This window comes from Mugil cephalus, chromosome 8 (assembly GCF_022458985.1).
Source record: "Mugil cephalus isolate CIBA_MC_2020 chromosome 8, CIBA_Mcephalus_1.1, whole genome shotgun sequence".
Taxonomy (NCBI): Eukaryota; Metazoa; Chordata; class Actinopteri; order Mugiliformes; family Mugilidae; genus Mugil; species Mugil cephalus.
In genome coordinates, this window is record NC_061777.1 from 23,139,896 (window position 1) to 23,166,004 (window position 26,109).

The 26,109-nt window shown below is 43.2% G+C and overlaps 1 protein-coding gene across 3 annotated transcripts; it reads left to right on the forward strand.

Moving 5' to 3' along the window:
* Window positions 1-328: 328 nt before the first annotated feature.
* On the forward strand, window positions 329-26,056 carry mtmr3 (myotubularin related protein 3). Of its 3 annotated transcripts, XM_047592818.1 has the most exons (22): window positions 329-525; window positions 2,588-2,663; window positions 3,775-3,824; window positions 5,065-5,154; window positions 6,054-6,170; window positions 7,969-7,989; window positions 8,947-9,029; window positions 10,086-10,252; window positions 10,347-10,443; window positions 10,705-10,818; window positions 11,725-11,915; window positions 12,288-12,419; window positions 12,568-12,679; window positions 14,134-14,329; window positions 14,422-14,607; window positions 14,775-14,945; window positions 15,474-15,619; window positions 16,061-17,582; window positions 17,725-17,835; window positions 17,954-18,042; window positions 19,314-19,340; window positions 21,497-26,056. In XM_047592818.1, the coding sequence occupies exons 3-22, from the start codon at window positions 3,822-3,824 to the stop codon at window positions 21,666-21,668; spliced, it is 3,747 nt and encodes a 1,248-aa protein (XP_047448774.1). In that variant the 5' UTR covers window positions 329-525; window positions 2,588-2,663; window positions 3,775-3,821; the 3' UTR covers window positions 21,669-26,056. The 3 variants fall into 3 exon arrangements, with proteins under 3 accessions (XP_047448774.1, XP_047448775.1, XP_047448776.1); XM_047592819.1 differs by lacking the exon at window positions 7,969-7,989; XM_047592820.1 differs by lacking the exons at window positions 7,969-7,989; window positions 19,314-19,340.
* Window positions 26,057-26,109: the final 53 nt, after the last annotated feature.

The following is a 26,109-nucleotide window of genomic DNA, read 5'->3' on the forward strand; positions in this document are numbered from 1 at the left end:
CTGTGTTGTGTTTTTATTTATAGAGATGAGTGGACTATCTTGGGAGTAAAAAACATTGCAGTCATGAATAAACACAAAATCTCCATTAATACCCAGTATGTATATAAAAAAACACTGCAAAATCATCACTGACTGACTGTACTGTAAGCTGTATAATTTTAAAATAGTCATTTCGTACATTATTTGTAAAACTGAAGAATGTTCACGTGGTTTAGTATATTTAATCTATTCAGTTATCTTGGAAGCCCACGGGCCAATGTTTACATGACCGCATGTTGTGTATGAAGCCCCTCCCCCTCTCGCAGCGGCGGGTTAACGCGATGACGTCACGCCCACGTAGATTGTTGGGGCTGGAGAATTCGCGGCGATGGCGACGACGACTCGGTGTTGGAAGGGAGCGCAGTGAAGCTGGCCTCGGCTCGGATATGACTAATTTCTATTTGATTGGGGTCGGTTTGCTGCTCAGTAATTGCACGGGCTTCGGATGAATTTTTAGCTCCTGACTCCTCGACACTCCTTTGGCTGGTGAGTCCGCCGGTTTGTGGCCATTCGTCGGTGTGTTTTGACAGAGGCCTCCTCTCTGGGGTCCGCCCTCCATCTCATAACAACAATAACAGTTGAAGAGAGCAGCGCTAGCTCCAGCGGCTAATGCTGACTAGCCCGCTCACTGCGGGCTCTGTGTTACAGCCACGAAAGAAAAAAATCAGAGCGCTGTGTCAGTGCGGCAAATGCAATGCCTAAATGTTTATGTCGACTGTTCGCAATTCAAAATAACTCATTTGGTCTAGGCGTTATCTCGCTAAAATACTGTACAGCCGAGCTGCTGTTAAATGTTGGCTAGCTAACACCAACGGTGGATAGCTTCAGACAATCTAGCTTAACATCATCGAAAGAGAAAGAAGAGCAGCAGTGGAATGCCCATCGTCAGCTGGTTACTTTGCTTTGTTGACATGGATTATTATTAAACCATTAGCATAATTTCGAGTTGAGTTGAGTTTTCGCTTGGCAACAAATGGTTACTCCACATTTAGCTAGCTGTTAACGTTACGACGCTTTGCTAGTATCCGTGGAGTTTACCATTTTAAGGTTAGGGGATGGATTTTGACCAACAGAAGCTTATCTTTAATTGCTAACTGGGGTTCTGTCTCGTTTTAAAAAGTCACTTGATTGGCGTGACTTAATTGACAACGTTTTAATTGCTAATTGTATTGACACAGATGTAACGTTAAAATTGTCAAATTGACGAAGAAAAAGTTTTTAGCGCCGCTGTTCACAAGCTAAGAATTGTGTCACTGCGGTTCAGTCAGGCCCAGTCCGTTTCATTTTTAAACTTGCTGAATGAATTTAGGAGATGTAGGCTGGCCTGTCACGGGATAGGAGTAACGTTAAGGCTCTAAGGGGCTTAGCCTTCCCTGTGTGACTGTGTGAACTCGGAGCCAGACTGAGCCGCGGTAAACAGAGCCGTGTGTTGGACAGATATGCTTTATCAGGTAGCACCAGCAGTAAATGCTGGACTCCTCACTTAGTGAGGTAATGGCTTCTCTTGGCTTGCACTACAACACTTTCAAAGGTCGGGGCGATGCCATGGGCCTCGTCTGCCGCCGGTGCAACGGCATGTTTGTCCTTTCTATCCTCAGGCATCTTAAAGGTGTGTTGAGCTCCTGGGCGGCCCATTCACTGACCTTCTTGGATCAGATTTCAGTCTCTGCAAGAGTAGCTGACCTTTACTACTATTTGCAGGCCTGTATGCCGAATTCCCTGACAGGTTGCCTGTTTTGAAAAGAGATGTTTGATGATATCACTTTTACGGGCATGCCAATATGTTACCTACAAGATGGTTCATCATTACCTGAACAAAACAATAGTTTGATCTTTAATTTAGAGTTCTTGGTCAGCTACAGTTCCAGCTGTGTCACAAACACACTTGGCAGAAAATTGATACCAACTGGGAAGTGTTTGGCTCTGATTGGTATCTGTGCTTAACCAGCCATTTTGCCACGCATTCAACCAATCTATTTGTAGCTAAATGCAATTTATCTGTGCAGCAGTGGTGGCTGAGGAGTTAAGACACCAACCACAAACATGGTTGGGATCTCTGTCATGTCATTTCTAATATCCTCTAGTTTTTCACATTTCTATTGGTAGATAGATTTCATTAAGCTACAAAGCGTTTTATTTTATTGTTTTACACTGTATCATCTTCCATACCTTCGATACCTTCTGTTAGCCTGCATTAACCCCCAGGCTGTGACTGCATGTTTTGATATTGTAGGAACTTGCAGTTCCCATTGGTTTGTAAAGGTGGATATTACATGACCAGTTCACATTACTGAACCATGTTTGTGTGTTAGCTAAACTGTAGACTTTGAGATCCGGGTGGCTTTTTTCCCATTGCGAAGCTGAGTTTAAGTGGTATCCCAGAGCTCATATGCAACCCACTGTGACCACCAGTGCATCTATATTTGCCAGTGAATCAAAAGAGCTTCTGTTTTTTGTATGCCTCAGTGAAGAAGTGCAAAATATAGGGATGTATAATAAAGTCTGTAAGGAAGAAACATTTTCTCATCATTCAGTTTTATTTCCACAGATTTCCATGTCTCACCTGTGAGAATTTCCAAGTAGGACCATCAGCACTGCTTCTCGACTATTTCTGATTGTCTGTGGTAAGTCTAAAAGAAATATCACTGTTTTTAGTGACATTTTGCCTTATTATTTAACTGGGGTCACAAGCCCAGCCCAATCTTCTCTCTTTACTGCATTTGATGCAGCTGACTGAATATAACTGGATGCAGTGGAAACTGCTGTTGAAGGCCACACTTTCCCTTCTAGTGCCATTTCATGTTGAATTGATTTGCTGTTGAATGTGCTGAACATGACTGCCCAATCAAGGGCTCACAGTCTGATGGTCGATCGTGGACTATAGTCAATTCATTCCCTAGACCCATTGTCAGAGAAAGTGTTTGCACACCCTGGTGCCACATTTGACATCACAAATACAGTAGGACAGCAGGTTGACTAGCCTTTAAAATCCATCGGTTTCATTTCTCCTGTGAGTTACTGTAGTTAAAAATCTGCTCCAAAATAAAGCCAACAGAAACACTGAAAATAATTTCCGCCATAGTGCAGTAATTTGGTAAAGTAGTTTGAAATGTAGTAGTAGAAATGAAAGTTATATAAATAATGAACATATATACATAATGAGAAAAAAAATAAAGGAAATTAGGAATGACATGCAAGTGAAAAGTTAACTATCTTAAACAGTCATTTTTATTTCCTGAAAATTGACTATCAAAGACCATTAACACTTACCTGAGTGCCAGGTAAGCGAGACACACTGATCTAATGTCTCAGCTACCTAACTGCATCCTAAATCATTTTTCAAACCGGTTGATGATGGCCTCCGCCCTATATTGTCAACCTAAGTGTTAGTGTTGTTGCAACAAGAAGCAGTTTCGCAGTATCCCTCACTGACCTGAGGGGAGTTCTTTTGAGATGTTGTCAGAATTGTCGATGTAGCATCTTGGTCATGAATTTGTTTTTTCTAAAGGCTAGGTCATGTTTTGCAATAATTATCCCTGTGGTGTTGTCTGCACGGAATCTGACCACAAACTGGATGTAAAAAATAGATCTTAATTAGAAGAGTTTGGCCAACCTGAGTTTAAAATGTAATCACATCACATGTAAGAAAATAATGGTTGTTAACATTTTCTGTTTTAAACATTATCCCTTAAAGATAATAATTTTTTTTTGGCTTTCTGTCATCCTTTTATACAGACTGATCCAGTTCCTCATTGGGTGACCTGCACTCCTTCACTGGGGCCATGGTAAAGTATCTTTACTTGTGCATGTTTAGATAATAACTGCTTTGTGTCCTGAGGCCTGAGTGTCTGCAGAATCGGAACTCTCCATTGATTTTTTTTGCTTTTAATCAGCACTGTTTACCGGGAAGCAGACAATTGCATCAGCTGCAGCAGTGTCAAAGGTCCTCCAAGGTTGTGGTCTAAGCGGGACAGCTTTCAGTTTCCACTTCACAAATGTGTGTTGTATTACTGCATCATGACATAACCACTGGATCGGATGCTTTGCCTTTTTGGATTGTGTGTCTATGTGTGAGTTATTTCATTCTTGGCATTCTGTTCTGTGGCGGCTGCCCCCCGGCTACCTTCAGCACAGTCTTCCTCTAGTTGAGGTGTCTGTGTGGATCTGCTCTGCTCATGCTGAGCAAGTGTTGAACAGGATACGCCACGGCTGTCGGTTATCTATCATCTCCTTCTAACAAACGTAATCTTTCTTAGTGCAGTGTTCAGTCTAAACTCTCGTACTGACAGGCCAGACATATTTTTTTTCCACCTATTTGCCCTTGAGGAAAAATCCTAGACTCTGCTTTTGTATCCATGCCTCACATTCCCCACTGACATGGATCCTCTGTGAATTAGATTAATTTTACACAAGAATTCTGTGACTTCCAACATCATGAAAGTCCGGTAATGGAAACGGACTTAAAAATAACAAATGTCCACAATGAAAATTCTTCCAACTAAATATTTGATATACACTCTCATTTCTATCCAGGTACTTGTTTAAGTTCATTTCCTTGAATGTTACTATTTGTAGAGCTCTGTATACTGTTTTCATCAGTAATGCCATATGTTCAGTAAGGGGTGATTATAGAAAATTTGCCTTGGTTGCAAGTTACAGTGTTGGTGGTAAGGAAAGACATGTCATGTGGGTTTCAAATCTACTTGCTGGCACAAAAGACGTTGTGGCACTTTGGTTATTTCCAAAAAAACGTGAAGCCTGTCTGATTTTGAAGAGGCAACAACTGAGACAATGCAAAGTTTTGGAGTAACAATACTACTAAGGTGGTCTTGCGCAATGCTTTTAAACCCCCTCCTTTACAGGAGCTAAGAGGCGAAAGCCACGGAGTGTGTGACATTAGCAGGAAAATAAATAATATTAAGCAAAATGCCGTGTTAAAATTAAAGAGAAATGTTTGTGCGAAATATCTGTGGTTGTTAAAGTTCATACTAGTTCAGTAAGAATTAACAGGCCCTCTTTCTGCAGGAGGAGGAGGGGCAGCAGAGCTTGGAGTGTATCCAGGCCAATCAGATCTTCCCCAAGAAGTCCCCCGTCCTGGAGGAGGAAAACATGCAGGTTAGCAGTCCACTGCCCCCGCTGCTTATCTTGTGCTTTTTTTTTTAAAAAAAAAAAAAAAACAGTTTGCCAGACAGTTATCTGTAGATATGAATCAGTTACATAACTGACATGACACATGTAACTTAAGCTGACTTTCAGTTTAGCCTTTCTGAAACTAAAAACAGATTTTACAGTCTGTTTGTTATGAAAACACTCTTTCATAGACTTCTCTGCCTCTGAGACTCAACAAGGCAGCGCTTATAGTTGGACACTTAGTCATTTCAAGCCTTCCTACATTTTTGTTTCTATTTATTCTTCGTTAAGTCATTTTCACACACAGAATCCAGAGCATCAGGTCTAAACATTGTCCAAAACTGCCATTTTGCACATGCTGCAGACAGCAGGACATTGTCCTTGTAGTTTAAGTGAGGGGTGGCACCTGGTGGGAGTGTGCAGTAGGCAGCATGATCCACATCAGTACAGACACCACAAATTTTGCGTCTCTGTTCACACGTGGACCCAGTCAGACATTACACACACGATGTACTGGAAAGCTGGCAGAGTGAAGTTTGGTTAATGTCTTTGGGACGATTGTATTCTCACATACAGTGGCTCCAGGTGATGTCTGAAAAAGTTCATATGTGAAGACAAATATGCTGGTGTGTGTCTCTCTCTCAGCTGGTTTCTCCTCTTTAAAAGGGGCAGTTCTTTCATTTTTCAGTCCCTGTTTATAGCAGACTGAAAATACTTTTATTTTGCTTAGCTGGCATGATAAATATAAAAATATTAAAAAGGAAAATGGTAAGATTTTTGCCATTATACAAGTGATCGTTGTCTTGATAGAAGTTTCAAAATAGTGATGTAAACATATCTGTCGTGCAGTTTGGTAGAAATGCTTTATCTCCTGCCGTTGCTAGGTGCCCTTTCAACAGCTGCATGGGGAGTTCTCAGAGTACGTGGGGAGAGCGGAGGATGCCATCATCGCAATGTCCAACTACCGCCTACACATTAAGTTCAAAGAGTCTGTTGTGAACGTAAGTATCATTGAAAAATGAGCACTTGTCTTCAAGGCTGTGGATACAGTTTAGAGCCGCACAGCTCAAAATAACTGCAGACTGAACCACATTGTCTCCCTTGGAGGCTGTGTGGAAGTGTGTTTTGTTGTTTTGTGAATGGACAGAGCTGGGGCCGTTCTGCCAGCGCTGCTGTGGCAGGCGATTCAGACTTGATCTCCACTGGCAGCAGTGCCGCGTGACTCTTCATCACCTCTGTTTCTACACTCGCCTGCCTGCTCCGCTTTCTCTCTGCACTTGTCGTTGCCATGGTTGCAGTAGCTCCAGTGGGGATGTATAACAGTCAGGCCCTCTCTGTCTCTGTCTTTTCACTATGTCAGGGGGGAGACTAGCTTTGTTACTCAAGTGCGGTCCATTTCTAAAACAAAGATCTGTCCTCATTTACCACCACAGTGATTCAGAGTACTATGTTTTTTTTTTTTATATAAACTTTTTTATGTTTGTACTTCCCATAGCAAGGCTACTTTTCTCATGAAAAACTCTCATACTTGTGCTAATTATATGCCATCATTTTCTATAAACACATCTGTGCAAGCTGTCTGTTTTGGACATTTATTCCCAGAGACTGAGCGCTATGTTCTGTCATTTTTAATCTTTTAACGTGCGATTCTTTTTAGAGCTTTTGCTCTCAAGTTCTGTATTTGCCTTCATTTGATAAGGAAGTAATTCCCTAAAAGCCTTAGGAAAAACATATGCTATGTTAAGATTACCAAGTTGCTCTGCAGTTGACATGTGAGATCAGACAAGTTGAGTAACACCAAATCATGCGCCACAGGGAAAGATTTGGTTCTTTCAGTTCCTCCTCATATGGATGTGAAAATAACACTCACTAATTTATTTTAGAATGAAATAGTCGTTTGGATTTTTCTTACTGTCAGTAAATCTCACAAGAAACCAACAATGAGTCGATCATATCACCAAGTATTATGTCTGGCTGACCCTGTTGACAGTTTCATTCATTGTACAGTAATGACCTGCGTAAATCATTTTGGAGCAGGAAATATTTACTCATAGTTGTTGAAGTGCAACTGTATGATTATCATTCATTTGATTACAACATGTTGGCATCAACAGTCATAGCCAGCAGAGGAGCACAGAAATTGATGTTGGGCAGTTGACTTCACTGTAAAATACAATGGAGGAGTAATGGAAGAATAATGGTGAACAAAACCAGTGTAAATATTCTGTTTGTGATGCCACCAGAAGTGTGTCTTTTCCTCTGACCACCCAAAACTGTGAAGTGTTCAGATTCTGTGAAGAATATCCCCTGATTCACCTTCAATTTTGGATTTGAATTCTTCTTCTTCTTTTTTTTTTTTTATATATAGAGAGAGGTTTTTAAAGGTCAGACTTGCCCCCAGCCCCTGTAAAGCTATAATGTTGTTACTAAAATCCCAAATTTGGCACTCAGGGTTGGTCTCAAACTAAACAATGAGTTAGTTTCACCAGTGCTTCATGTGTATAGGGTTTATTAAGTTCTGTTGCTTCCCTCACACATATGTGGACGGTTTGATGAGGCATCTGCATCCCATGGCAGATCTGCGAGAGCTCACAAATCAGGGGTGGGAGGCGCCGGAGGAGAGTGAGAGGCTGTTAACAAGCAGCCCAGGAATTTTAGTGTTGGCCAGATTACGTAGAATGGAGGGCAGGAATTAAGTTGTGGCAGCAGGATTCACGAGCATCTGAAATATGTGCTGATAGTAGCCCTGGTTGACGTACATCATTTTCATTACTGCTCTCTCTGTTTTGTTCTGGATAGAGCTGTTGTTGTGAGGTGTCAGTAAGTACCCAGCAGAGCTGCACGGTGTGGAGTGGTTGATTTAACTGTATAATTAACCAGCTGGTATCGAGAGGAGTTGAATCCTACGTGTTCATCCTGTTTTACACTTGGTGCTGGACTGAAATTAGACACCATAAAAATGTTTGCGTGGGGAAAATTCATCACGCAAAGCATTCAAGCTGCCAAACACTAAATACAAAATTTACCACTGTAACCCTGTAATTTTTCAGCGTATGTTGGGAGCTTGACGTGCTGAGGGCTGGCTGACCGTCATGCATGGCTCCAGACTGTGCGTGTACATCGGCTTGAGCCACACCTTTTCTGAAAGCCCAGTGCGCTGCTGAAAAGTGCTCTTAACTAATTAGCAGAGCTTAGTCAATAGCAGCATAGGCATTTCCCTACAGTATTCAAAATATGCACTTGAGTCATAGGTACGTGACAGTTCTGTACTTTGGATGGCATTTGCCTATGAAAGATAAGACTGCCAGCGTGGACCAAAATGAAAGTACAGAGACAAGTTCTTCAGCATGCATTGAATGCTTTTGAGCTCCCATATGTGAAGTTAAGAGGATTATGTACTGTATATTTACAGAGCAGAGAGAGAGATGTGATAAACTAATGGAGATGTACCTGAACAAGTGATCATTGTGATTCTTTTAATCTCAGGGCTGTACTGAATGATGTTACACAATTAAACTTTTATTTAAACGTAACGTTCCAGCACACGTGGCTGATTCTTGGCATGAAGGCATTACTGTGCTGACCACCGCTAATTTGCTAAAGGGATTGTCAGTTGCTGTGTACCACACTCCCTGTTACTGACTGCATGTGTTTGGTTGGTAAGTTTTCTAATGCAAGTCTAGTGTTGACCACGTGTTACCGTCTTTCTGTGTGAGAACGGCTGAGATGTCTGTCAGATGTGCATGTTTGATGTATTCATATACTTCTGCTCTGCAGGTTCCTCTTCAGCTCATCGAGAGTGTGGAGTGTCGGGATATGTTCCAGCTTCACGTCACCTGTAAGGACTGCAAAGTCGTCAGGTATGTCCAGTTAAACACTTTGCCCTGTTTATGTGTAAATATATGTTGGATTCTTAATTTAGAACCAGGTTTCCTTAATATTTAATTGTCGCTAAACTTGTCACAGAAACAAAAGCAAATCATTTTTATCATTATTTACTCATTTACTCATCAAGCCCATGTCAATGGTCCCAGGTGCATTTGTCAGCTTTTGAATGTTGCACATAGTGTAAAGGTCTATTTCCAGAAAAAAAGGCTGTCTGTGACGTCGACTCACGTGTCTGGTGCAAAAAGTTTCACTTTTCCTGTGGTCTTCACGCATCACACGTTCTTTTTTTTTTTTTTCAGAAAACAAAATAAACTATTAACTGTGAGGCTAGGAAGCTTTGAACCCATTGCTCCGAGTTAGCCTCTCCTGGATCAGTTGATCAGTGTAATTCTAGATGATCAAGTTGTTTTAAAACAAACTTACCAGTCAATCAGACTGGTTTCCCTGCTGGTTTAACTTTTCCTACGGATCGTCCAACTGTTGTTTTTATATGTCACAGCCCTAAAGGGGACAAATAAATGAAATTAAATCTGGACAAACTCAACAAGAGACAAAAAGAGTTGCTTTTTGCTGATCACTGATAGACTCCCAGTAAACATGAGGCATAAACTGAAGTTTGCATTACCAAATCTATTCAGCGACCGCAAGGCATGAACAGTATTTGAAACAGAAAGAGAAAACTGATGAACTCTAAAATGCAGCCGTAATATTCTTCATTATTGATGACAAAACATTGTCAGCTTCTCAATCACTGCTCCCAGAACCAAACTCTAGAGCAGCTCCGTTTTACTTTGTATCCAGTTGTGTTGAAATCCGCCCATCTACCTTTCACACTCACTCTGTGAGAATGTCAAAGCATACTTCATGTGGTGGTAATATGTCAGCCATTTAGAGAAGTCTGCTAAACTAGTAATTATAGAATAGGAAATAGGTTATTTCCTCAAATAAAAGGTAATATTTCAGATAAAAAGTGACTTATTTTTATTACAGATGATTGTTTAATGCTGGCCTTTACATGTGATCTCCAGGTGTCAGTTCTCCACCTTTGAACAGTGTCAGGAATGGCTGAAACGCCTGAACGTAGTGGTGCGCCCTCCCTCTCGCTTAGAGGACCTCTTCTCCTTTGCCTTCCATGCCTGGTGCATGGAGGTGTACGCTGGTGAGAAGGAGCAGCACGGAGAGCTGTGCAGACCAGGTACCCCGCTGTCTCCCGCATGTCCTCACACGACTCCAGCAGAACCGCCCCTCCTCTGCTTCGGTCTTATCGGACATCTCTGCCTTCTCTGCAGGTGAACACGTGACCTCTTGGTTCAAGAATGAGGTGGAGAGGATGGGCTTTGACACTCAAAACGCCTGGAGGATATCTGACATCAACAGCAAGTTCAGGTAAAAGCATCTTTCAGTCAGGATACTGCCGCTGTGTTGAGATCCGTCCTTTACTTTCACTGGCGAACAACACAAGTCAGTGTATGTGTTAGACAGTGGGTGGTTGTGTTTTTGTTCTCCACTGGAGCTGTGCCCTGGGCAGATACAGGGCCAGCTCTGGATTAGGTGTCTGTAGACAGAGACTTTTGTTGAGTCATCACAGCCCTTTAGTGCTCCCTCTCCTTGTTTAACTTTGCTCTCTCCGCTCTTCTGCACTGCCAGACTTTGCCCAAGCTATCCTCAGCAACTCCTAGTGCCAGCATGGATCACTGACAAGGAGCTGGAAAATGTGGCAGCCTTCCGCTCCTGGAAGAGGTTTCCTGCTGTGGTTTATAGGTTGGTGTATTTATGTCTTCCTGTTCTGCTCAAACTAGATGGTTAACTTGTTTATCAGAAATGAAAAGCTTCCTTATGTGAGGGGAATTCAACCATGGTTTATGGTTTTACATCAGTGGCCTTTATTCAGAAATTGCCGCCACCTCCAGGAACGTTGAATTGACTTGTATGTTAAGTTAGTCTGTGACAAATTAAATTAGATGTGACCTTTGGTTTTAGAAGACTACTCCAATCAGAATTGGCAACTTCGTCTCATATTTATCTCACAGTTATCTCTGCCCACTAACATGCATCACAAAGATTTGTTCTATTGCCTTAAAAATCATTTCTGGCCCATGAGAGCAAAAGGAGATGCGATTTTAAATAACTATAGATCGTATTTGTCCTGAGTGGTTTTAAAATACAGCATTTAATCATCAAGCAACAGTTTCCCCAGCTGGATGCTTCAATAACAAAGTCAACAAATCATATGCCTTTCTTCAGCGTGGACATGCATCTTTTATGCTGGCTTTTAGATAATGCAATGGGTGTAAACATTTATCCATATATTTATATATTAATGGACGTAGCTGACCATGATGTAGGACTTGAACCCAACGTGTTTTACATCCAGCTGGTACAATCATCTTCTCATTATTTTTTTGTTAGAGCCTAAATGTCTGGACGTTTAATTTGTTTAACAAATCAGTCTGCAACAGTTCTGATCTGTTGACACTTTACATGCGAAACTATTAGATGAAAATGAATTGTTATGTTGAAGAGAATTGAACAGTGGCTGTATGTCCCCTATCTAGATAGACGGCATTTCCTTCCTGTTGATAAGCTTTCAACTCAGTCAAATTAAGCCACGTTGACTTTTCAGAAGACTGTGAACTTAATATTATTGTTGCTTCTGGTTCACATAAGACACCTGAGCACAGGAGCTGTGATTGCGCGCTGTGGCCAGCCAGAGGTCAGCTGGTGGGGCTGGAGGAACGCGGATGACGAGCACCTGGTTCAGTCCATCGCCAAGGCCTGCGCCGTGGACAGCAGCTCCCACAAACACCTTTCCAACGGCAGCTATACCAATGGCTCAGACCTGCCTGATACTGATTTTGGTAGGAGGTCACGCTTGCTGGCTTTCTGACGTACTGTATACGCCCACACGCAAACACACTTCCAGCTGAACACACACTGACTACGCACAGATATTTCCACGCTGAGGTCTTTCTAGCTGCATGAATTTGCAGCAGACACTGTTGTGCAATCTGACCTGTCAGCGCTTGTCTGAAGCAGCAGCCGTTCTGAAACACACAGATCACAGTAACTTCTCGTCAAGTAAATCATTTTGGATATGGCTGACACGAAAATACTCACATCATAATGATTCATTGGAACCTAATGACTGCAATAATGATCTCAACCATAGAGCCTGTCATATTTTTTTGTACTGAGCCGTGACTTTGCTCTGTTTTGTTTGCATCTATCAGAATCCTCCATGACCAACAGCTCAGAGGTGGAGACCCTGGCGACCCAGCCCCACAAGTTACTGATCCTGGATGCACGGTCTTATGCTGCTGCCGTAGCTAACAGAGCGAAGGGGGGAGGCTGTGAGTGCCCAGGTAGGTTTTTTTTGTACGTTGTCGCTCAGTCCCTGGTCACAAGAAGAATTAGGTCAATGTGTGCTGTGGATTCAGGAGCTCAGGAGTTGACCACAAATGCAATTGTTCTCCGTCACCTATTTGACCAATGCTCTTGCTCCCGTTCCAGAGTACTATCCCAACTGTGAGGTGGTGTTCATGGGAATGGCCAACATCCACTCCATACGCAAGAGTTTCCAGTCACTACGTTTCCTCTGCACTCAGATGCCCGATCCAGCCAAGTATGTATTTCTATTAACCTCCAAATTAAAAACCCTTAAAAAAAACATGGTTAATTAAAACATAATTAAGATTAATCTCTGTGAAAAAAACAAAAAATGTTTTAAATTCTCTAGCTCCATATGCTTATTTATTAGATAAACCCTATATTTGTTTTTAAAATAACCAAAAACCAAAGAACACATGCTTTGCTGTAGTAACTGAAGGTAACTAGTAAGCACAGCTGTGTTTTGGCCTTGGCTATACATCTGCGCCTGATTTAGAAAGCCTGGCCAAAGCCCAAGTGGAGGATCTCTTTCCATCTGCACTCCCAGACTTGACGCTACAATCATGTGTAATTGAATTGTGCTGGCATAAAAAGAGGGCACTTAACATGGATTGGAGATCAAATCAGAAGACAAAAGCAGTCTTTGAAGAATTCCCTTAACTCTAGATTTTACCAAATAAACAGAACCTAAATTATATCTGTATGCAAGCATGGCAAGTAGTGGACACGCATGAAGTCTGCTAAAGTCCCTCACAAGCTGTCTCTCTATCGCATGCTCCGGGATTTTATAGACGATAAAAATCACGCACCCCTTAAAAAAAAACAGATAAGATAAGACACGTGAAACATTTACCCGTAATTGAAGTAGGTCGTGGTGCATGTCTGCAATATTGAAATAATACATCATCATAACATTCAGTAAAAGACAAACATCACGATTTTTAAAGCTGCTTTAATTAATTTAGCCAGTAGAGGGCAGGAAGAAAAAAATCAAAAGAACACAAATGCCACTTAATCTTGTAACATCAATGTTAGCATGTTCACAAACCATTGTCTACTACCATAATCAGCTGATAGATTAAAATCTGCCAGCTGACTAAAGTCCAATTTGGGCTTTTCTTTGAGTTTCTTTTTGACCTCCATCAAAACAAAGGTTTGTCAGTGTGTTTTCAGGCTAGCTAAGAACACAACCACTTTGCACAGTGCACAAGTAAAAAGACTTGATCAGATAATCGATAACTTGATGACCTTTATGACACTATACGCCTTTTTGATTGCTTGCTTTGACCAGTGCTGTGGTGTCAGTGCTCCATGCTGTGTCAGTTAATGGGGCTTGGTTTAAAAAATAGATATTCCAATCAAAATCTGTCTTAATTTGAATAATATGATATTGATTCCTAAAAGCTTTAGATATTTTTTTTCTGCATCTTCCCATTAGAAATCTTGCTGTGGCCTTGAGAGCTCACGCAACGAGAAATACCATGAATCACTGGAATCAATGAAAACATTAGTTTTAATTTTAATGAAAATTGTTTGAAAACTGAAATATCATATGTGTGTATATATATATATCTTAATGAACTGATATCAAAACTGGTCAAATCGGGACCTTGTGAATCAGAATTGTATTGATTCAGGATATATGTAGCCTTAATCAGAATTATGACTTAGCGACTTGTCTGTCTGCAGCTGGCTTTCTGCACTGGAGAGCACCAAGTGGCTGCAGCACCTGTCCCTGCTGCTGAAGGCGGCTCTGCTGGTGGTCAATGCTGTGGACAGAGACCACAGGCCTGTCCTGGTGCACTGCTCGGATGGCTGGGACCGCACACCTCAGATCGTTGCTTTGTCCAAGCTGCTGCTGGACCCTTACTACCGCACTATTGAGGTACACACGGGGTCTTTCTTTCTTTTAGATCCAGACATTAAAAAGTATAAAAACATTTTACTGAATAAAAAGCTTGTACCGTTTTTGTGTAGGGCTTCCAGGTTTTAGTGGAGACAGAATGGCTGGACTTTGGCCACAAGTTTGCTGACCGCTGTGGCCACGGAGAAAATTCAGAGGACTTGAATGAACGCTGCCCTGTCTTCCTGCAGTGGCTGGACTGTGTTCACCAGCTGCAGAGGCAATTCCCTTGCTCCTTTGAGTTTAATGAGGCCTTCCTGGTACGTACGCGTTTGGTGCTTTATGTCTGGTCTTACTGCTTTCAATTTACAGGAGGGGAGATAGGGTGTATTCGCGCTCCGCTTCAAATGATGAGACACTAACATGCATTTACCTCCACAAGGAATGGTTTACATGCCTCTACATGTCTGTTTTTGTCTGGCTGCAGGTGAAACTGGTGCAGCACACCTACTCCTGTCTCTTTGGTACCTTCCTGTGCAACAGCGGCAAGGAGAGAGAGGATCGCCACGTTCAGGAGAGGACCTGCTCTGTGTGGTCACTGCTGAGACCGGCCAACCGCACACTGAGGAACATGCTGTACTCTTCACACTCTGAGACTGTATGTCCACTGTCCGTCACACTCAGAGCACTGCTAATTTTAGTTGTTCCGATTTATATTTCATATTTGTACATTTTAAAGCAATTAACCTTCGAAAATAGTTTTGTTCAGAAAGTTTCTTTAAAGTCAACAACCCCAATAAGACCCCAAGCATAGAAAGAAACGCATTAAAGAAATGCTTCTCTGGGGAAGACAGCTTGTCTTCAGATGCAGCAGTGGAATGATGTGCCCCAGTTATATGTTTCGCAATGTTTCCTTGAACTTACTGCAAATTGTTATGGGCTCACACTTGATTTACAAATCTTTTGACACCCTTCTCAGAATTGCATTTTTGTGGTTTCCTTTGTTTAGAGTGTGGGACATAAAAATTCTTCTGCTGAGCACAAGGGGAAAACTCTACTCATTACTTAAATCTTACTCAAACGTCTGATCATCCAAGTGTTTTCATTTTTTGTTTCAGAGTTGCTTCCAGTGTCATTTTGTTAGTATTATTTGTTTTGTCAATTAAGTTTGCAGCACTTTTTGCAGGTTCTCCACCCAGTGTGTCATGTGAGGAACCTGATGCTGTGGACGGCGGTTTATTTGCCCAGCTCGTCTCCCACCACACCCTCCGATGACTCCTGCGCCCCGTACCCTGTGCCTGGTGCCAACCCAGAAGATGCGCCCCTGGGCAGGTGAGCCTGGCGCGTTGGCACCCGACTTCCTCTCTCTTCCTTCCTCATGTAAGATAAACACAGGTCGAGGACTCCCACAGCCAGAGGGGCCCGGCATTTCAGCTCCACTGCTTAGATACGTTGCTCTGCTCAGGCCCTAAAGGTCACCCAAGCTATTTTGCGCTCTGCTTATCGCACAACATCATGGAGGAACAACAGGAAGTTGTTTCATTTCAGAGTTGACATAGTTTATGACAGCTGCCTCTGCGTTACATAGACAATGTCTGAATGCTTCTCTTTCATTATGTTTGTTCTGCGTTTTTTCTTTTTTTGATTAAACTGACGTGACTGATCTGTTAACTAAACATTTTGTAATTATAGATTATAAACAAACCCATTAAGCCATTGTTATGTAAAGAAATGCTGTTTCTGTTTGTAACTGTTCTCTCATTTCCTGCTCAGGCGTACGAAGACCCGCTCTTTCGACAACTTGCCCAGTGCATGTGAACTGGGAAGCTCACTGGCACCCAACCGCCGCTCCAGTGACCCGAGCCTCAATGAGAAGTGGCAGGACCTCCGGCGTTCTCTGGAGTTAAACATGGCAGTGGGCCCAGATGGAGGCGGGAACCAGGATCAAGAGGTTCTCCCTAACGGAGCAGGGCCATATCCAGACGGAGGGGACTCTGAACTGGACGATAGCCCACAGCCCCATGGACCACAGGCTGAGCTCAGACAAGAAGCCTCTGTGAACTCAGCAAATGAGGATACGGAGGAGGTGGAGCTCTCTGTGGCAGTGTGTGTGGCTGAGGGCCAAATGGAGAACATTCTTCAGGAAGCCACAAAGGAGGAGGCAGGAGCTGATGTTCAGAGAGATGGAAGTGAGGCAGTCTCTCATGTCGTTAATAGTAATGACACAAAGGTGGAGGCAGAAGCAAAGGCTGAGGATGAGCGTCCGTTTATGAAGGTGAATGGGACTGAGACACAGAAAGAAATACTTGCAAATGGTCACCATCCAGACAATGGTGTGATGGAGGCTGAGGAGGATGGTGACTCACCCCCCCTGTCTACACAAAAGGAAGAAGAACTGGATCAACAAGCACCTGAGGTGGCTCAGACACCAGAAGACCCAGTGAAGCAGAATGTAGAGGACTTGTCTACACATGGACCCAGTGAGTCCAGCTCCGTTGAGCCAGAGCAGCCTGCAGCCCATAGAACTATAACAAACGGCTTTGTGGACAGGTCACCTGAAGAGCCAGGCCCGGATGAGGAGACCTGTCCTGAATCTGAAACTGACCATGGAGTTAGTGAGTCAGTGGAGCAGGTGGATAAGAGGGCCTCGCTGATGGAAAGCTCCACAGAGACTTTAACCGAAGAGGCCTGCAGCAGGTTGGAGCCCCCCTCGCAACCGCCTGTTAGCCTGAACCGTCAGCCCTGCAACGATGGCAGGAGCCAACTTCCTTGCTCCAAGAAAGAGAAAGGACTGGAGACAGTTGAGCACAGCTTAAACAGAACTTTAAACGGGGGCATCAAGAGACCCTCTGTCAGTGCCTTTCAGTCTGTGAGTTCTGACCTTAGCAGGGAGGGGCTCTGTAATGGGGACAACTCTGAGTGGGAGCCCTGTGGGGTAGTACCTCACTACGTCAAAGTGAATGGGGAGCGGACCCCTCTGAGTCGACAGGTGTCCCTAGCAAGCTGCAACTCCTTGATCCTCCACCCACGCGGCAGCTGCTCTCAGCACCGCTGCTGCCACACCATGTTGAGCCGGGCCGCCATCAGCCCGGAGCAGCCGTCCCGTAGCCACCTGGATGACGATGGACTGACCCTGCACACAGATGCCATCCAGCAAAGGTTGAGGCAGATTGAGGCGGGGCACCAGATGGAGGTGGAGACTCTAAAGAAACAGGTGCAGGAGCTGTGGAGCCGACTGGAGAATCAGCAGCACATTGGATCCCACAGGATCAATGGAGACATGGGAGACGAAGTGGTAAGATACTGAAAGTTTGACAATAAAACTGACTCACCCTCCAATCTGTTTACAACCTGCATGCGACTATTACTGGCACCTCATTAAGGTTTGCTGGTAAAAGTGAGGCTGGTAGGGATCATCTTTGTCTCACTCCATGCAGACCTCGATGACAGACTCTGAGTGCAACCTGGACCCAAACTGTTTGTCGCGCTGCAGCACAGAGCTGTTCTCTGAGGCCAGCTGGGAGCAGGTGGACAAGCAGGACACTGAGGTACGCGTCCACCCTAACCTAACCAGTAGAGGAACAAAGCTCTCAAAACATGATGTGTTTGTTGGTGAGCTGTTCTGTAGCGGGGGGCCTTGAACTGACAGTGGTATGTACACTGCAGGTGACTCGCTGGTACCCTGATCATTTGGCAGCCCAGTGTTACGGCTGTGAGAGCAGGTTCTGGCTCGCCACCAGGAAGCATCACTGCAGGTAAGAACTGAGGCTTATCAGACTGCAGAGTCTCCAGCCTTCAGACCCCATCAGCTACTCCTGTCTGTTGGGACGATCCCTCAGTCATTTCTGTGCAGTTTGGAATAAGGTCCTTGTATTTGTGCACCCAGTTTCACCTGAGGCAGGTTCATCTTCAGAGATGGAGTCAGTTTCTCTCCTTAATTTTGGTTTCCACCAGTTTCCACCCTGCTCATTCCTCATTCCTGTTTTGTCTAATCTCAAAGTCTAATTACAGTGTTTTCATGAGAATCCCAACATTGCTAAAGACAGATTACTCTGTGTATGGACACTACTAGACTTTGAGTTGTAATCTGAGCTTTGTTCAGTGAGAGTGACTCTGCAACTTGTCATCCATTCGAGAGACTAGCTAAGCCCAGTCTTCTGAAGATATTTGTTTCTTTAGCATCAAAACTACTTCTCCTGTTTTAATGTCCGTTGGCTAGCGTCAGAGTCGCCAGAAATCCATGAAGAAGAACGTAATTCACATGACTTATCATATCTGCTGTGTGGAAGAACTTTACTCTGGAAAAAGGAAGTCGGTCAGACAGTAATTGTGGATGTTTGGTGTGGTAGCAGGATGTTGTCTTTCAATACTATTGACTTGATTTGGCACAGACAAAAAAATCAAACTGAATACACTCTGCAAAGGCTGTACTGCAACAGCACCAGCAAACACAGAATTCTGCATTTAAATGAATAAAATAATTTTGCTTGAGACAGCATCTTCCAGAGTGAGAGAGTTAGTGAGTGACGGCGTTGAATGACCAGAACATTTGTGGAGTAGAGGACACACAATTTCTGGAGCCAAGGTATGAGCTACCATGTCCTCGCTACATACAGCTCCATTTATGACACACATGATCTAGGAGAAGCCTTAATTACAGGTCTAATGGATACTTAGTGCTAGGTCAATAGGTTGAATTTGTATTTCCCCGTGTTCCTGTACATTGTTTTTAGAAGGATGAGATTCTTTTGATGAATTTTATTTTTTTGTCTCATGCTGCTGGTGTTTCCTCCAGCATTATCACTCCCTCATATCATTGTTGTCAGCTCTTTACATCTTCTTTGCTGTGGCAGGTTGGGTCAAGATAACCTCAGAGTGGGTGAAATTTGAGAAGGAATCATTTTGAATGTCCAGTTGTGTGTCTTACAATAAGCGTAGCATCTGTAGCAGGAAGTGTGTGAAGGGTTATTTATCTCCACTGTTCAGGCAGTTCTTATCCATTGTCTGCCCCTCTCCTCCTCTACAGTGGCAGGGAGCCTGTCCAGGAGGTCTGGTGAGATCCGGCTCCCTTGTCCTACCCCACTCCTCCAACCTTTTTAACCCATCATCGCTGCACCTTCCTCCTCCCCATCCTAACCCCACCACCACCCTCCCCCTCCCCCTCCCCCCTACTCACTTGCTGCATTTCCCTTCACTCTGTCGTAGCTATCAGCCGCTTCTCAGGGAAGTCTCTCTTCATTTCTGAGATGTATCGATGTGCGTCCTGCAGCAGCAGTGTGTTTCCATTCAGCGGTTTTAAATGACTGTGAGCATGGTGCTGTGAGAGGGCGAGGGCTGAACATTTTGATTTAAAAAAAAATAAAATAAACCTCCCTCAGCCTCAACCCTCCTCCTACCCATAGCACCACATCAGCACCCTGCCCCACCCACACCCTGGCGGCATGCTGCCCCAAACCAGCCCCTGCATCTCACCTCCCAGCAGCACAGCATGGTGTCAGCGGCCACTCAAAGTCCACCTGGTGGTGCAAAAGCCTGGAGTAAATTAGCCTGTAGGTTGTGGGGGGAAAAAAAAAAAAAGTTGTGCTCAGGGTGAATACAGGCAGGTAACGGGAACCACTGTTTGTGTGTGAGCATGGCCTTACATCTGAATCTGAGCATGGGTATTTGAAGCCTCCAGTGTGCCTTTTTTGTCCAGTGATGGCAACATGTTTTTTAATGGGCTGAGTAAATATCACCGCTGTGTGTTAGAGCACCTCCGCTAAGCTAGCATGTAGCAAAACACCACACCAGAGTTGAAGTGTAAACGGGATGAGTGGACAGCTCCTTCTTTCCACCTGTTTTATCATGCGTCCCATGTGCTCCAGTTTTAATGTCACAGCAGGATCGTGGCTTGATGCTTTATTTGTTCATTTCTTTTAAAGGCCAAGTGATTAGTGCTACTGATTCTACATTTTTTAATATTGTACACCCATAAAAGCATCACGAACAATAATGTTCGTTATATGCTACAGTAATAAAAACACAAAACAAAAGGAACTTGTCCTAGAACTATTTTGTAATTGGGATTTTTATTTTCTTTAAGTATAAAGCAAATTAATCTCTTAACACTAATTTTAAACATGACTAGTTTATTCAGACTGTTGTATGTCCAAAATAAACCCTGAAACAAAGATCATTTAAACTTCTGTCCCCAAAAAGTTTCACAGTCCCACTTGCATCTTGTGTCTGGTTTCTGGTCATTAATGGGATGTTCTGTTACGTTTGCACTAACCATAGCTGCTCCAAATCAAATCTGAAAGCCCCAAAATCACATCTAAGCTAATGATCCCCACCAATCATTAGCCTTAAGCTGCTGTTTTAGCTTTATTTGTGAATAAAGTAGATTTTCACCATAAATCTGAATGATGGATTTTCTGCAAAATGTGTAGTGATCAAACAAGTAATAAATAACTCAATTGTTCAATTAATAATTATGCTTAATTTCTTATGTCTTATAGTGCCTATAAAAAGTAACCATGTGAGGTATAATTTGGCTTTTGATAAGGATTTATAAAAAGCAAACATGTTTCTGTGGGAGTAGACCTCCCATCGTTATTGTTTGTCTAACCTAGCAACAGTAACATAGGAAGTCAGGACTTGGCTCAGAGTTGGTGCCCTCTGATTGGTCGTTTGCAGGCCAATCAGAAGGCCAAAAAAGGGTCAGTTGGCGTGAGAAGACACTCAAGTTGCGAAACTGAGGTCACCCGGGGACAGTGAATGTGTCTCCAGTGACTGCAGTATAAAGACACCTGTGTCTGAAAGGACCATCACTGCTTTATCAGTGTTTCCAGCTACAGTGACATGAAAAACTTCTCCAAACAACTCTGTGTAAAGGTTATTGAAAAGAATAATCCACTCAGAAGAAACCAAATTATACTGAATACGATTCCATTTGTACAAGCAAAAAAGAGGAGTGAATACTTTTTATAGGTCCAGTATTTTGAAAGTATTGATCGGGTAAAGAGCCTGAGCTGGCAGTAGGTACAGATAAAGCTCCAGCTGTAGACACATTAACAACTCAACAGTCAAGTTCAGCTGTTAATGTTCAGACCATTAAAGAGTTTAAACCCGACCATGTTTCAGACAATGTGCAGAGGAGACGCATGGTAACTGTAGGTGTAAAGAGGTTTTGTCTCAGTCCTCCATTGACCCGTCTGTGTCCTCCTGCAGGAACTGTGGGAACGTGTTCTGCGCCAGCTGTTGCGATCAGAAGATCCCAGTGCCAAGCCAGCAGCTGTTTGAGCCCACACGCGTCTGTAAGACCTGCTACAGCGGCCTCCAGCTCAGCTCGGCCCCCCTGGACCTGGAGCTGGAGAAACCCATCACAGCCAGCTCCAACTGAGGCTCGGAGGCCCGGGATGAGTGGAGTCTAGCAGAGCTGCCAGCCACTGACACGGACGCCCTGCTGAGGAGCACGGGAGCTACACCGAATGTCCCATGTACTCTGTGTGTGTGTGTGTGTGTGCGTGTGTGTGTGTGCGTGTGCGTGTGCGCTGCAGATGCGGAGTTCAATGTGTATATACAGAGGACGACGGAGGAGCCGAATGATTGGCGAGTGCTCTGAATGATGGCTCTGCACGGGAGTGGCTGGTGTGTGTGAGAGGAAATCTCTTTGGCCACTCGGAGGGTTTGTGGCAGCACTCCGTGGCCTGAGGAGCGAGAATGGACATCCTGGTGCCTTGGACCAGGCAGGCAGAGCGGGACGTCTCACTGTGTTCTCTGAAGCCTCTCAGAGGACTTCTCATCAGACCTCTGAGCACCATCATCTCCCAGCCGGGACTCTTCTCCGGAGGATGTGAGATCAGAAACGACGAGGAAAAACGTCCTGGCAATCACAAGATGCTCCCTCCGCTTATAACAACTGTTGTTTAGGAAGGAGCTTAAAGGGTTAGTTCACTCAAATCACCAAAAAACCTGACCATCCATCTCAGTTTATCTGCTGCCTCGTACATCAGGGCTTCAACTGTTACTTTATTCAAGTCGTGTGTCATTTAGTTTATGACAGTAGTGGAGTTAGAGACAGGTCAGAGCTCTGGAAAGTAACATTTAAAGTAACATGCAGAGGTTTAGTGTTGCCTTTACAGACAGATGTGGGACTTTCAAAACTCTAGTAGAATGCATGATCCTACATTTCCCATAATGCACCTTTGACTGTTCAGTAACACGCCTCTTTTCCGAGTCCTTTCTCTTCCTATCTGATGACTGTTGCTGCCTTCAAATGGATCTCGGAGCCAACAAGGCTATAAGTTACAGAAATACAGGAAACGTCATACAGAAAAGATTAGGCCGTTGGGAATGTCGACCATTTTCCCAGACATGATAATATGATTAAAATAGTAATAGCCTCAACCTCCAAAAATGTCCAGTTATGAACGGGTGCTGTACGGCCCTTTGCCCTTTGAAGACAGCAAGTGATTTTTATCACTTTATAACTCAGTACAGTATTTATAAAATCCTCCCTTTAAAGAATCACTGTGGAGAGTCGGCCTTTTGTGTTCTGGGTGAACAGACCCTTTAACTTCATGTGGACTGAATCTCAATTCTCTGTTCGCTTTTGTTTGTTTTTAATCAGCTTTGCACAGAGAAAGGTACAAACGTCACTTGCCAGTTCATTAGGAACACTAGTGAAAACTAATGCTTTCTCATACAACAGTCCTGCTCTGAATTGTAGTTTCATGAAGGTCAAGGTATTCAGCATAAAATAACCAAGGCTGTTTATTTAGGAGGCTGAGGTTTATAATACTATTGAATTGTTTTGTGTTCCTATTATTTTGGCAGTCAGTGGATTAGGCTAAAAACCAGAAGCACTTTTAATTGAGTCAAGTTTAACAAACGCCACAAACAAACATCATGAACATTAGAAGAGTTGTGAAAGAGGATTTAGTGCAGGACTGTTTACTATTAGGATGGCTTCATATTTCACTAATATACCTAATGAACTGGAAAGTGAGTTACAGTGTAGATACAGTGTAAGCGGCTAATTGACAAAACCAAAATGGAAAGTAAAGTAATAGATGAGCAGCTGTTATAAAGGAGCGTTGAGGTTTAGCCTAGAGTCTTAACAGTGGAGGATTGGACGTTTAATTTAAATGTCGCCATCATTTATCGATCTCTGGCCGACCCTTTAACAGCGGAGGCCGTGTTGTCAGCTTGTGTCTGCAGGTTGTTTGGGATCTGACTGACTGTGTAATCTCACCCGTTAGCCATAACCTTCACGCCCTTCAATCACAAACCCCTTTTTTAAAAAAATGAATAAATTAAGAAAACATTTCACCCAGCAGGAACTGGGAGCTGGACGCCACGCTCGCTTTTTTTTTCTTTTCAGCCTCTTGGTGGAACTCAGAAGTATGTTTTTGAATTTCACGCACAGATTTTATTTTATTACGCTTGCGAGGCGAAGGGTCGGACACAGCTGTTTCCACCAGCGGCTGAAAAGGGGCGAGCGGCGGCGGCGGCGGCAGCAGGAAGGGCTTCTAGACGTTTTCCCCTAAAGTCTGTTAATGTTTCAGAGAAGCTCCACTGAGACGCCCACTCTGCCTCATTCAATGACCTCCTCACACACACTTTTGTTCTTGTAAGATAAATGAATAAAATAATATATTCAGATACCTATATAACATTTAAGACAAAAAATGTATAGAATCCTTGAATAGTGGCTCTCTTAATTAGTCACCAAAAAGTTTTTTAATTTCTTTCTTTATGTTGTTAATTTCAGAAAATACCTATATTTTACAACCTGTTGAGGTTTGTTTCTTTGTTTTTTTTTGTTTCTTTGTTTTTGTTTTTTTAAATAGAGAAGCAGGGTGTCCTGTTTTGATGCTGCAGTGGTTTTTCCCATTCGAATGCGATCATTACTTATTTATTTTGTTGCTGAATTAAAAAAAGAAAAAGAAAAAAAAGAATCCAGACAATTCAAATGCCACAGGATAATCAGTGTTTGTGAGGTGGAGAGGACAGAGAGAGGTTCGAGCTGTCGCTAAGACGACGGTCATTTCAGGAGGTTTGGGCCAATCACACGTGTGGATGTGATGATTTCCTGGTTACGAGTCCGTAGCCAGTGAGACGTCTATGCACTGAGAGAACAGTGGCACAAAACAAGCAGCCTGAACCTAAATTAAAAGACCCGCCCCGACACGTTAACATTACTCCATCTACAAACACTACCTCTACTTTGTACACACACTCTCACCACACGCTGAGCTTCTGGTTGCTTTCCTTTGAGGACGGCCTTTGTTGTTGTTTTCCCGTTGACCAGCTGGAATACTAAAGGTACAGCACCCTGACTTTTTTTTTTTCCCCCGAGACTGCCAGTTCCTCATCAAAGCTTCGACTATCAGAAGAAACGCTCAAACTTGTGAGTGGCGGCAGGATTCTTTGAGTGTGGCGTGTGTGCAGTGGTGGTGAGGAAGGACAACGAGGCTTGAAGTGTTGGGTTTGTTTGTTTTTTTTCCTTCTTCTCCCTCCTGGAAGAAGTGGCGGACGTGTTTTAATTTGTACAGCTCGACCTTTAGCTTGTCCCTCTTCGATGAGGCGCTGTAAACGTAATATTTACAAATCGTTTTGAGGAGCGTTGCCGTGGAGACGGCCCCGATCAGCGTCACTTTGATGCAGATGGTGATAAACAGGAAATTTCTGATTTTATGCAGACCACAAAGTGTCCACACTCAGCTTGCCAGTTCATTAGGTACACTAGTACTAGTGAGAAGTGTGTGCTTATGTCACAGAGCTGTTGATTCATCGGTTTCATCTTGGAGGCTGTGGTACTGATGAATTGTTTTGCGTTTCATCATCGTGTTTCGTCATTTGGCTAGCCTAAATAACACAAATCTGTTTTTGTTTAATCCGGTGTGGTTTCTGTGTTGCCCAAAACGATCACAGTTGAGGTTCTGATGCTGTTGTAACTTCAACTGAAGATCGTTACAGTCATGAAGGAGGGTTTAGTGCAGGTTGTGTTAGCATGAATTATTTCCCACTAGTGTACCTAATAAAGTGGACAGTGAGTTTATAAAAGGCTAAAGTAAGTGCGTGTAACGTCCTTTTATAAGTCCTCATTCTCTCTTTTCACCACCGTCACAGGCATGGCATGCACCGAGTTCGTCTTAGTTCAACAAATCCATGAATGTGAAATGATTAAAACAAGAAACTTTTTTTTTTTTTTGCACACAACTTTAAGTAGACACTGCCACAGAGTGCATCACAATAAAGCTGAGACTTTTCATTGTTGTAACGAGTGTTTAAGGCTGGTTGTGTGTTGGAGGACACTCAGCTAACACACATGTAGATTTGTTTCCTTTTCCAAAAAAAGTTCTCTTGCATATTCTTCTTCACTCACACTCTGCATCGCTGCGACGGCCCAGTAATCACTTGTGTGTGTGTGTGTGTGTGTGTGTGTGTGTGTGTGCGAGCGTTTGTGTGAATGCATCAAAGCATTGGCGTGATTGTGTGTGTCTCTCCTGGTGGAGACTGGTGCCAAGCAGTTTTATTACGGGTCTCTCACAAAGGGATCACTCATGCTTTCTTTTTTTTGTTTCTCTCCTCCCCACCTTCTGTTTGATAAGCACTTTGAACCTTCTCACGTCTGTACGAGGAGTGTGTAGCTGTACATAGCAACTTCCTGTAAACGACAAGTGCTCCTTGTTCGGTCTGAATATTTTGTTTTTGTTGGATTTTACTTTAAAAGAGCATTATGTTGTTGTAGAATTAAAGGAGAAATAAACTAGATAAACCCACTGTTTGTTTGTTTGTTTGTTTTCTAGCTGCACACAAGGAAGAAAATAAAACCC

Coding starts and splice junctions, on each gene's coding strand:
- mtmr3 (XM_047592818.1), top strand. Junction 7,990..8,946: donor GCTGTTGTTGTGAGGTGTCA/GTAAGTACCCAG, acceptor TCTGCTCTGCAG/GTTCCTCTTCAGCTCATCGA. Junction 10,253..10,346: donor CGGAGAGCTGTGCAGACCAG/GTACCCCGCTGT, acceptor CCTTCTCTGCAG/GTGAACACGTGACCTCTTGG.